Source organism: Ascidiella aspersa, chromosome 4, assembly GCF_963924565.1.
Source record: "Ascidiella aspersa chromosome 4, kaAscAspe10.2, whole genome shotgun sequence".
Classification (NCBI taxonomy): Eukaryota; Metazoa; Chordata; class Ascidiacea; order Phlebobranchia; family Ascidiidae; genus Ascidiella; species Ascidiella aspersa.
In genome coordinates, this window is record NC_139450.1 from 1826957 (window position 1) to 1839201 (window position 12245).

At 38.3% G+C, this 12245-nt stretch overlaps 2 protein-coding genes across 2 annotated transcripts in view; both read right to left on the reverse strand.

Moving 5' to 3' along the window:
* Positions 1–4637, reverse strand: part of LOC146146590 (dual specificity tyrosine-phosphorylation-regulated kinase 2-like) — a 39791-nt gene extending 35154 nt beyond the window's left edge. The window contains exon 1 of the mRNA XM_083386627.1: positions 4530–4637. The gene's annotated coding sequence lies outside the window, so the exon portion shown is untranslated. The remainder of the gene's footprint in view (positions 1–4529) is intronic.
* Positions 4638–7252: 2615 nt separating this feature from the next.
* LOC146146591 (carbohydrate sulfotransferase 11-like) lies at positions 7253–11822 on the reverse strand. The gene is made up of 5 exons (XM_083386891.1): positions 11781–11822; positions 11109–11227; positions 10233–10424; positions 8644–8787; positions 7253–7598 (listed from the first exon to the last, which is right to left on the reverse strand). The coding sequence occupies exons 1-5, from the start codon at positions 11799–11801 to the stop codon at positions 7253–7255; spliced, it is 822 nt and encodes a 273-aa protein (XP_083243017.1). The 5' UTR covers positions 11802–11822.
* Between the last annotated feature and the right edge of the window lie 423 nt (positions 11823–12245).

The following is a 12245-nucleotide window of genomic DNA, read 5'->3' on the forward strand; positions in this document are numbered from 1 at the left end:
TGATTAACATGAGCCGTGTTTTCGCATTGCTTCAGCAACTTTATCAAGTATTGACCAAATCTTGTTAAGAACCAATCTCAATTAATTTAGCAATGTGAACTACTGTAGTCGGTGACCCAACCAAATTAAACGCTGATCTAATTTAAGGTCGCGACCCATGGGTCAGAAACACTGGTATATAACCCGACATACTTCTATATTCCCAACTTTTTTCAAATTTTGAAGGAATCTTGTTTCGAACCAATCTTAATAAACCTAACAATGAAAACTACTGCAGTCGGCGAGCCGAACTAAATCAATCAGCAGCACAATTTAGGTTGGCGACCAATAGGTTGGGAAACACTGGACGACAAGTTACTAGCACTCTTGTGTAGTAGCAGCGCAAACATTAAGAAATCGCACCCTACCGTAAATTGCCGAAACGCTTCCGCCCTTTCAATTATATTGCTTCTTGGCGATGGCCTGCCGATTGAACTGCGGGCAACTCGTTGTTGTTGTGTTGTTGTGTGCATAGTGACGTCATGCGAGCCTAAATTTAAACCAGCTGTCCACTCGCGCCGAGCTGTACCAATTAAATCTCGCGTTTCAAGTACTCGCCTTTTATAGTAACGCGCAAATTTTGCGGGTTCGTGTTTTTTTTGTTTTGTTTTGGCCGAAAGTGGAAGGCATTGGAAGAATATCTTCTGGGATGGTTTTAGCCTTAAGGCCCGTTTACACTACAGCTGTACTGAGCTGAGCAAACCGTAATTTGCATTTGAATTCTATTGTGGCGAGCGTTTCAAGCTTTGCTAAACTCAAGCCCCGTGCAGCAGCTGCAGCTAGCTTAAAAATACGCTTTGGAGCGATTTTCACGCTTTGCTAAACTCAAGCCCAGTGCAGCTATAGAAACACGTTTGGAGCGATTTTTACGCCCAGCGCAGCTCACTGCAGCTGTAGTGAAAACGGGCCTTTAAGGGATGCTCCATACCTAACTTTTCATTCCGATACCGATACCCGATATTTTAGACAAAGAGTATCGCGATCCGATCTGACACTAAATGACGTCATCACTACGCACAAACAAGCAAAATTAGATGAAATTGAAAGGTTCAAATCGATTTTCCACGTTTTTAGGGCAGCATTTGCCTCAGTACCTACAGTTCTTGTATAACAAATGCATTACGAGGTTTGCTGCTGCCATGAATAAGTTGAAAAAGTCTGCCATAAGACAACCTGGGGACAAAGTGTGTTTTTACGGCCATACGACATTGCAAGAAAACCATGGGTGCGCTGTAAAGTTGTGGTTAAAAAATGGGTCACTTTAAAAGCATATGGAAAAAAAGTAAAATATTGTCAAAAAGTAATTAAACCCGACTTGTGGCTGAGCTGTAAAATTGCTCTTATAGGGGTGGGAAATGTTGCCAAACGAAAATTAGGTCACCTTCAATAAGTTTAGAAACTCTACCATAAGAAAACCTTGGGCAATATGTGTATTTACAGCCATACGGCATTACAAGAAAACCATGGGTGCGCTTAAGACTATTTTCGTTCAAAGGGGCGCCTTTTGTGAAAAAGTGTCCTGGGAACGAACGTAACCGCTAATCCCTGACTGCACTTTACACAAAACCATCACCAGGCCACTGAGTGGTGTGGAAAGGCCACAACAAGCACCCAAGTCACTTTCTCAAAACGCGCTCTTAGCGTTTGGACGAAGCGGTTTACGCGACCGCACTTAAGGCAATATACAACAAACGAAAAGTGACTATTATTTGCTTTTTTGCCGTTTACGACTTGGATGTTGGGGATAAAACGGGCAACTAGGGCCTCAATAAAGACTGAAAGACCGAAATCGTCGTTTATCATGTCTTAGCCGTAAATCGTCTTCTCCTTATAACGATAAATCGGCGAATCCCTAGCATGTTTTAAAACTACTTTTTCTGGCCTTTTTTAATCATAACCTATATTTCTCTGTGTTAATTGGAAATAAAAACAACCCTTTTTAAACGAAACACGTTTACAAATTAGCGCAAAAAAACTTTAAAACTGCCCACAACGTCTAAGTAATATCACCTGCTTGTTTTGGACAGTACGACTAATTATCCAAAAGACAGATTTTGATAAAAAACGATAAGGCATACCTTCATCTAAATCAGGATACACTGTTACCCGCTGTTTAACTAAAAGGAACTTTCGTAATAATTTCGCAAGGATTTTACCTATGCTATGGCACATTGCGCAATGAAAGATACACACACACATGTGTTAAACAACTGTGATCTAGCCATTCAGAAGCTGCGCCAGTTTTAACACAACGCTACGCCAGTTTTAACACAACGCTATAGAGTATAGATCGCGCCAACATAACCGGAGAACGCCTTAAGCTACATACTCCTGACCTTTCCAATAAGCCAACGCGAATTCCAATACCCTTCGTGTAGCTACGACGGCCGACTACATAACCTGTTATTCGCGTATTCAACCAACACAAAAGAACGATCAAGTGGCGGCCTGACGATTTCCTAACGGCCGATGGCGCATTCAACCTTTACCAGATCGATTTCAGAATGCCCCAAGGCGCCTGAGAAATTGCCTGATTTACTGATGTGGCTGATTGCGGGTAATTGCTAACTTTCGGCTAATTGTCGATCATTAGCCCTGTTCGCGTGTTTAGTCCAAGCCCCAATTTTGCCAACGCAAGGTAAATTTCGGCCTACGCAAAGTTTGGCTTGGTAGTCGGAAAACGCTAGCTACGCGGCCGTTTTTAAACGTAAAAACAAAATTTTTCGTGACAAGTTTGTCTCTGCAGTCTTAAATTGCCCTTGAGGAAAAAACACTGACTTTGTTTTGGTCTTGGGACGATTTTGAGTAGCGACAAAAACATGCAAGATGACGAATTAGAATGGTCACAACAATCAGACCGATGATTCAGCACGGCAAATCACCAGCCAAAATTAATTCTTCTCTTAAGATATAATTATTTGAAACAAATTTGAAGTTGAGGGAATACAAATTTGTTTTGTTTTTTTAAGAAATCCATGTTTGTGGCTAACAAACAGGGTTTTGGTATGTAACACATTTTAGTACACCTAATAAATCCATTAATATTGCAAACTACAATTTGATTAATTGAAATGGCCCAATTTAATTTTTGATTTGATTTTTAAAGAAGCCCAATGCAAAAATCCCAAACTTGATTTAATACATATTTAAAGCAGATTTAAAATATCTTTTAGTATACTTATTTTAAAAAGTTTGGCTGAATTAAATCTATGATTTAGGTAACAGAAAGAAATGTGAAATTAACAGGTTTGTAAATGGTAAAAAGGCATAATCACTCACTGCATGCTTAAGTTCACTATTTCAGCCACATTATATGGCATAATCGCTGGTTAAAAATACACAACATGTATGTAATGGCTATCTGTAAGATTTAAATTGAAAAGTAAAATAATTTCAAAAAAGTAAATAGTACACATATTAAAAGTGCCATATTATTTATCTTACTGTCTAATTCTTTCATGAAACACATTTTAAAATAGACTTAAAAAAACACATTAATGGAATTTATGTATATAAAAAAGGTTACCCAAGATAAAGCGATATATATTCTTATGAACGCTAGTGTTCGCACATAGATATATGGCAAAAGTTGTTTTAATGTATGCCAATCCCTTTGAAAAATGTGTTAAAATTGACATGAAATCAGACTGAATTGCCAACTAAATGTTAAATACTGTTTAGTTTACGCGGTGTCATTTATTATCTACAAGTTTCCCATGCCACAAACCTGTTTTAAAGATACATGAATATAAATATATTTTTTTAATTGTAATATATCTAAATTGTCGCAAAACAACTAAACGCAATTATATACATATTACATTTTTTAAACACTAAAAATAATTATATATTACAGGTAGAGCTTTTATCAGTATATCATTCACTAAATTAATTTTTGAAGAGATTTCCCATTACATACATGATTAAGTTTGTCAATACATTTTAGTCAAATCAACATACAAATACCAAAGTTAACTAGAAATCAGGCTATACATCTAAACTTTTTCTATACATATTAACCTAGTAAAACCTTAATTTTCTTACATTATTAAAACTGAACAGAGTTGATAAATTTAAAAACTAAAAGTAGGATTTGAAACCTCAACTTCCATAAAAGATAAATTAAAGCACTAAAATACGTCACTTAAAAATATTTGACATTACTTTGTACATCTTCAAAATTTACAATTTAGTAATTCTAAAACGTCACGACTATTTTCAAAAGAAAACTGAACATTAAAAAACATTTCTTAACCTGCACCATACCTTATTCACCAGTTCTCTTCAACCTAATAAACCTGATATTATTTCAGTTTGCAATTTTGGTGAAATAATGAGTAAGTATAACATATAACACGTTATTTCGCCTAAGCTCGATCGTAACACATCAATGAATATAAATGTGGTTAAGCGTTTTACGCCCAAATTTAAACGGCATTCCCGCAATTTAATCTGCAAGTCAGTAAAAAAGCTGTCTAAACTCTATTTACCTTCACTTTTCCGAAACATCGCTTTTGTTGGAGCACCAACCACTCAAATTAAATTCGGACGAACATTTTAACCCAATCAGCGAAATACGAAAAACATTGTTTTCTGCGATGTAAGAATTAAACGTAACAAACATTCACTGACGTCATAGCAACAGCCAACCGATTAGCCTCGCAGCAGCCTGCGTTCGCTACACATTGTTTGAATTTATTACTTTGATTTTCTGATAGTTAGTGGGCTTAAAGTTGAGTTTGGCTCGACAACTTATTTTTATTCAACTAAATTTAGTTTATATGAACTTTTTATTCACTTTTATCACGCCAAATAGATTTTAAAAAAATATGAATTTAATATTTCTATACTGTCTGCTTTTTGGGTAAGAATTATCCAAAACACTAGTAGCCTCGTGCAAGGAAGGCACAACAAGTCTTCGTGAACTAACCCATGTAGTCCTACCCGAAAATAGTGCAAAGTACAAAACCCTAGACTTTTTAGCCAGGCTGTAATGCAATATTTTTAACTATATTAAACTTTCTCATTTTCTTCCATGCAAATATTTAACAAAAACAAAATCTACATTTTGAAATGTATATATAAAGACAGAATCAAACCTGCACTATCTTGTTCTTGTTTGGATACACTACGTTATTTTGGCTGTAGGGGCCAAGTTCCTTTAATATAGCTCCTTAAAGTTATTGGACACGCAATTGTCTGTTATGTTTATTTATGTAGAAACGATTGCAATATTTATTATGATGCACCATTAATTAGGCCGATTTTAAATATTTTGGGAAAATAAGTAGGCTACTCTGGTACACTTGTTGGCGTACCATATGTTAAAAAGAATAATCTATAGCTGCATTGTCACTAACATGTTTTGTTTAGATGTCAAGATGCCAGGGAATAATCCTTTACCAATAAACCCAAACACAAGTGGTTGACAACTTAAGACTAACACTACAATATTGACTGGATAAGGTTAGTAGCCTACAAATAACATGATTTAATAAGTCACTCTTTTCTAATAACCTTACTTTCGGGCAAAACTACCTAGTTAATTAAATCATTTAGATTTTAGAGTGGACAAATGACTTGACTTCGAATAAAGTCATTTACGCAACTTAAAAAAGTGGTTTTTGAATAAATTAAAAAAAAATTGGTTATTTAAGCCAATTATTATATGTCAATGCTGTGACTTAAATTTGGCAATAAGTTGGTTAAAGAATTGACTTACAATTTGGTAAAAATGACTGGCCTACAATCTACATCACTAACAATCACATTCACAGATTAATTATAGGTAACGAATAAACAGCCCTTTTAAAGAAAAAGGTCATAGTAGGCTACGATTTTTTACGGGTTTTCTTAGGTTTTATGCTAGGAATGTTAATTTGTAATGTTCAGCATTTTTTTTAATTATTTTATTACAAAAATACAGCCTATTCTTAGAACGGTTAAAAAATTAATTTCCAGTTTGAATTTTTTTTTTTCATTTTTTTTACAAAACATATGTTTTTAGATAAATAAAAATATCAGGCAAAATAAGACTGATTCCAATCAACAAATGTAGGTTAAAATACGATGAAAATGGCAGTTGGCGAAGCGAACGATAAAAGGCAAGAGTTTTCGAGACAGGGCAATATTGCATTGGTCCCCAAACACTTTTCTTGTGACGCCTTCAAAAAGCATTTTGGACTCCTAAACCTGAATTATGCTGTTGCTATACCAGGCATAGTGAGTATATACTGGAAACAAGTCCTTGTGGTATTTTTTGTTTATCGACGTTTCGGCTACCTATGTAGGTTACATTCCTTGATGAAGGCATCCTGGATAGGAAGCCGAAACGTCGGTAAACAAATAACCACCACAAGAATTTATTTACAGTAAAAAGCCTTTTTGTAATGTAAAACACGTTTTAGCTCACGTCACTATTTTTCGAATTGCAAAAAGCTGCTCTCACATTTTCATCGTGAAAACGTGTTTAACCACGTCAAAATTCAAATGTAAACCTTAACAGGTGCCACTTTGGTTTAAAAAACAATTTAGTAACAAGCTACCTTATAGCTGTAGCATTGTTAAGTAGCACAAAAGCAAATAAAAAAGGCATCACAATGAAATAGGGTTGAAGGTTGTCGGATGCCATTCCAACTAAATTTTGATGAAATCGCAAACTGTACGACAATTAATTGCAGCTCCCAACATTTTTGGTTGCATAGTTATTTATTTTCCCTTTGTTTAATGGTAATTAAGTTAATAAGGTTCGATACGAATATTTATGTCTTGTTGTTAATTCTTTCAGTTATCCTTCCCGTGACGTCAGGCCTTGCAAATATCTCGCCATTAATTATAAAAAAAAGTTTGGCTCAGCGGAAAGATCAACTGCCCGTTACCAGTAAAGTGGTAAGGGCCATGTTTTCAGCTCTCCTTGTTTATGGCGATATCTCTATGAAGTTTCATTCCGATACAGATCCCCGAACCGAAACTTTTTTAGTGGTCGCTCGGTAAAAAAAGGTATATTAAAAACCCTTAGTTTAGCGGAAATACTGCCTACAGCGCCTCGTCCAACTGTGCGTTCCCAGTATGGCGCTAACAGTCATGTTTGGTCATGTTTCCTAACTCTAACAGTTATGGCTTTTCTTCCCTATCCAAGTCTATACGAATCAAACCTGGTAGGCGTCGCGTGGTAAAAAAGTTTAGGAATTAGCAGAAATACTGCTTGCAGCGCTTAGTTCAACTGCGCATTTCCACTGTAGCGGTAAGGGTCATGGTCCAAGATATAAAAGTCATCCTTGTAAAGTTCTCTGAGCTGCGCCACTTGAGTTTCGGACAACAGCCGGAACGCTTCAGCCGTCTCCTGTTGCTGAACCTTGGGCTGCGAACCTTCGGGAAACTCGACCTCTGTCGTCTTGCTGCCGCGCTGCACAATTTCGAGGAAGCGGTTCGATTCCCGCACAAGGTGCTCGAAGCGCATCACCATGCTGTAATTGAAGGTGCAAGGCTGACAGACCAGGACCTGAGGGCGCCAGTGGATGTCCAGCTCGTTGGGATTGTTGGAATGTTTCAGGATGAATCTGAAATGTTTTGTACACATTGGTCAAAAAGCAGCTTCAGAAGGGCTATAGGTCACAGTTGTTGAACACATATGTGTGCGTGTCTTTGATTAAATAATGATACGGTGCTGTACATCCCCTTCAATATGAAGAAGCAGAATGTAGCAAGCGCTGGAGCCATATGGTTGTTTCTCGCTACCCTCCGAGCCTGTCTAGCTCAGTTGGTAGATCGACGGTCCCAGTATGACCGAGAACGTGAGTTCGAACCTCACTGCCGACTAATTGCTTTTTAGTCTACCTGGCATACATCACCTGACAAATCCAGTTAGGCTTTGATGGCTTCCGTTGTACTTTATATGTTATAGTACACCGGGCCTTCAATAGGATAACTAAATCAGTCACTCAATTATGCAAGGAAGGCAGATTAGAAAAATAACAACCACAATAGTACTGACCTCAGGTGTCATATCAGACGGTCGTGCGTTTTGCTAAAACCATCTTGTAACCTTGGGGCATAATGGTTGGAGGTTGTAGTTAGACGTAATAAGAATACCAATGCATATATAGAAGTAGGTATCATTTTGAACGTTTCCAATAACTCTTTATTCATTATACCTATGGTGAAAATAAATAAAGAAATTCGAAACGTTCAAAATGCTACCTACTTCTGTTTGGGCTTTGATGTTTTTATTACATCTTGTAACAGTTTGGAAATAAAACATAAGGTATTAGGCATGACACAATCGCTAATAAGAGCAAACCTGGATAATTACTTTCCAGACATAAAAAGTTAGAATATGCTGTTGCATGCTGCCAGGCATTGTTTCAATTTATGTATTATTCTTCCGGCAAAATTTTGTTAAAGTGCCAAGTTTCTATCGCCTATTTAGGCAATCTTCTTTATCAGGGCTTTAGTTGCAATAATATACCCTGAAGAAGATTGTCCGAATAGGTGATCCAAACGTTGGCACTTTAATAAAATTTTTCAGGACGAACAATTGTGCAATTGATAAAAATTTAGGTAATGTTTAATTATAACACAAATCAAGCCAGAGTCTTGACTCACTTGATAAACTGAGGAAACGATATTTCGCCTGTTCGGATGACGTGTTGATATCGTATGACGTCATTCTGTTGTTGCGGATTGAGCCTTTTGAACTGGTCGACCCGCCTCAGCATTTCTTCGCTCATCGCCGACACCATTACAACACTAAAAAAAACATGAAGCTTTTCACTTGTTCGTTAAATCATTGGACAACAAAATATACTGTACGTCGTTTTACGCTATTATAGAAATATTGCTTTAAATCTTGAAACACTTACAAGGAGGGTAGTACCATATGAACATAAAATAACGTTATGCTCTCGGCATGCTGCAAACCAGTTTTGCCGGAGTTGAACTCGGGACTCGAGTAAGACCGCGTAAAACTACCCGATTCCCGAGTCCGACGTGCGCATACGCAGTACCAAATTTTAAAACTGTTAAGGCGGCAAAATGTAAGTTGTAAAAGTGTAATAGCAAATGGTGAAAGATTTTTTAGCCATGTAATGCGGGTGGATCAATTATGACAATATAAGTGGATTGCAGAAAATCCACCGTAATTTAGTTGCGTAAATGGGTAAAATACAGGCTGCAGAGTCAGAGCTAGACTCGGGACTCGGGACTCGAGTAAGACCGCGTAAAACTACCCAAGTCCCGAGTCCGACGTGCGCATGCGCAGTATCAAATTTTAAAACTGTTAAGGCGGCAAAATGTAAGTTGTAAAAGTGTAATAGCAAATGTGAAATATTTTTCAACAATGTAATGCGGGTGGATCAATTAGGACACCAATATAAGTGGATTGCAGAAAATCCACCTTAATTTAGTTGCGTAAACGGGTAAAATACAAGCTGTAGAGTCAGAGCTAGACTCGGGACTCGACAAAATCTTACATTTGACCGGAGTCGGACTCGGGACTCGGGAGTCGGACTCGGGTGTATTTTTCTGGACGGAGTCGTACTCGGGAGTCGGACTCGGGTTGTTTTTAACCGACTCCGCAGCCCTGCTGCAAACACTTGTAGAAGAGAGTTATCGCTAATTCGTTTCTTATCGTGTTGTTACTCGTTTTTTCTTGCATTTTTTCTGTTTGTGATTTTCCATTTATTGCAACGAACGTTAGCTGTTATTCACCGTGAAGAAGGCGATAGGAATAGGTTGTCATTCTATTTGAATAAGGTAAGTTGCTCCACCACGGTGGAATAAAAAAAGAAAAAGAAAAAAAGAATAGGTTGTCAAAACGTTGGTTGACAATAACAATTAGACATTTAATTGATGTGATAAAAATGCTCTGACGCCCTCGCTTTTACAACATTTACCCAAGCAGCGAGCTTTCGGAGGGGCTGTCAAATAAATAAAGTCTCAACCTGATGTCGTGAGTTACTGTGAAGCCTAATTATGCTGAGCCGAACAACAATTGATTGCTCAGAAACCCCGAATGATAAAAAATGTGTTTCCACTGTTTATAAGTGAACTTTGAGAAGATTTAGGTCACATTAACTGATATTGATACAAGTTCGCATCAAAATGTCTTTATATCTCAAGCTACATTAGATAATATCTACATAGTGTACAACAGCAAGTTTTCGAAGGGGCTGTCCAATGTGTAAAATCTTAACCTGATGCCATGAAGGTGCTCCTTTGCCTGCGAAAAGGCGACACCTACTCCCACGTTCTTCCTGTACGAAGTCATGTGCGACCTGTTGGTGAACTTGGAGCTGTGAGCTGACACCAGGCGTTCGAATGGGTGGCGAGTGATCATGAGCGTCTTGTAAGTGCGGATGATATTCCAAGCTTCCTCTTCAGATAACCTTGAGTATAGATAGAGTTATCAGGTGGCATTTTAAAAACAAGTTGATTTTATATCTCGACAAGCTTTCGCGCAACCGTGCTTCATCAGATCTAAGTAGAAAATATAACGACAAATTGTGTTGAAATCTTAACAAGCTTTCGTACAACTGTGCTTCATCAAGTCAAAGTACGTAATCCATCGGTGATTATTTGCCAGTGTGCTAAACAAGTCATTAAAAAAGAGTCCCAGTCAAGTGATTTTTCTGCATTCAATTAATACCGTTGATGTTAATACAAGGCATTTTACAAATTGACTTAAATGTACACCAAGTAATTTGTGAAAAAATGGCTTAAGTCTGGTCGAGTCATTTTCTTAAGAGGCGAGGGCATTCGTCAATTAAAAACAATGTATAAGATGCACACTTAAGTCAAGCCACTGTCAGTTATTTTGTCAGACATTGAAGTCGTTACAGCACTGACATCTATACTCAATCTTTGTTAATGATAGTATTTGTCTAATTCTGAATTGGATAATCAGGTGACACTATATAAAGACCAATTGTATTGCATTCTCGATAAGCTTTCGCACAACCGTGTTTTATGGGTGCATTCCTTTCCTTGGTGCCCTGTACGTGTTTGTTTCCTTGGTGCCCCAAGTACGTGTTTGTTTTGCTCAACGGTTAATCCAGCCCGGCTTGTCTTACTTGCCCAGGGTCTTTAGAGGGAAAGTGTCGTAAGCGAACTTGGTGAGAAGCTCCTCGGTAAATTCTTCATCGAATCCGTTGAGCTTCAGCAGCAGAACTTGCCACGTGGTGGAAGCAACCTGGTTGGAGGTTATAAGTTTATTAAACAAATGTTTGTAAGTACAAGCAAGTTCACCGCAAGCTATCGCAGACCAAACGAATCTGTCGATCGATGATGCAAGCAAGACAGGGTAGAAAAACAACTAGCCTGTAATGAGCTCACGACCTCGGGCATACTGGGAATGTCGCTCTACCAACTAAGCTGCACAGGCTCAGAGAGGAGCGAATCGAGAAACAACCATAGAACTATTGCCCGATGCATCCTGTTCACATAACTAGCCTGTGGTGGGGTTCGAACTCACGACCTCGGTCATCCCAGCACCGTCGCTCTACCAACTGTGAGCTACACAAGCTCAAAGAGGAGCGAGTCGAGAAACAATCATACGACAATGCTTGCTACAGTCTGTTCGTAGAAGTAACTTCACATTGTTTGCAGTAAACACATATGTTCGTGTACCTTTCATACGACCTAAGTCGGTCGAACAAATTTCAGGCAAAAAACGTTCTTATTGTTTAACTCTTGAAGTATAAATTTCTGTTACAGCACTCATGAGCAGATATATAAAACCTTACTTTCGGCATTTCGCAGAACATCACGTCCACCGCGCTGCCGTACTTGAACCTTTCTGACGTCACAGGCAAGGGCGCGATTTGGCGTTCGTCGCACTTGCGTCGGATCTCGATCATCCTGAACCTCTCCGCGCTCGACTCCATCGTAGTTGGTTCTATGTCGCGCGCGTATGTTGTTACGTCATCTTCAATACAAATCGGAACCGTTTACTAGCTTAATAAAGTGTTTGGGCATTGTCTTTAGACTGAAAGCTCACGTAGGTTGATACGCACGTGGACGCACGTAGACGCACGCACGCATATATATGGCGTCTAATGCACATGCGCACGCACAATGTATGTACGATAACATAAACACAAATATAGGCACACGCGCTTTACCACAAACGCATAAGGCACGTTTATTCGTACACAAGCATCTTGATACGCACATTCTCACATACACGCATACGCACATACGTACGCACG

What these genes read in the sequence shown, in the direction of transcription:
- LOC146146591 (XM_083386891.1), bottom strand. Translation starts at nt 11,801, where the DNA reads ATGTTCTGCGAAATGCCGAAA. An exon ending in GAGCACCTTCATGGCATCAG is followed by an intron (nt 8,788 to 10,232) that starts GTTAAGATTTTA and finishes TGTTTTTTTTAG; the next exon opens with TGTTGTAATGGTGTCGGCGA. An exon ending in TCGTTTCCTCAGTTTATCAA is followed by an intron (nt 7,599 to 8,643) that starts GTGAGTCAAGAC and finishes AAAACATTTCAG; the next exon opens with ATTCATCCTGAAACATTCCA.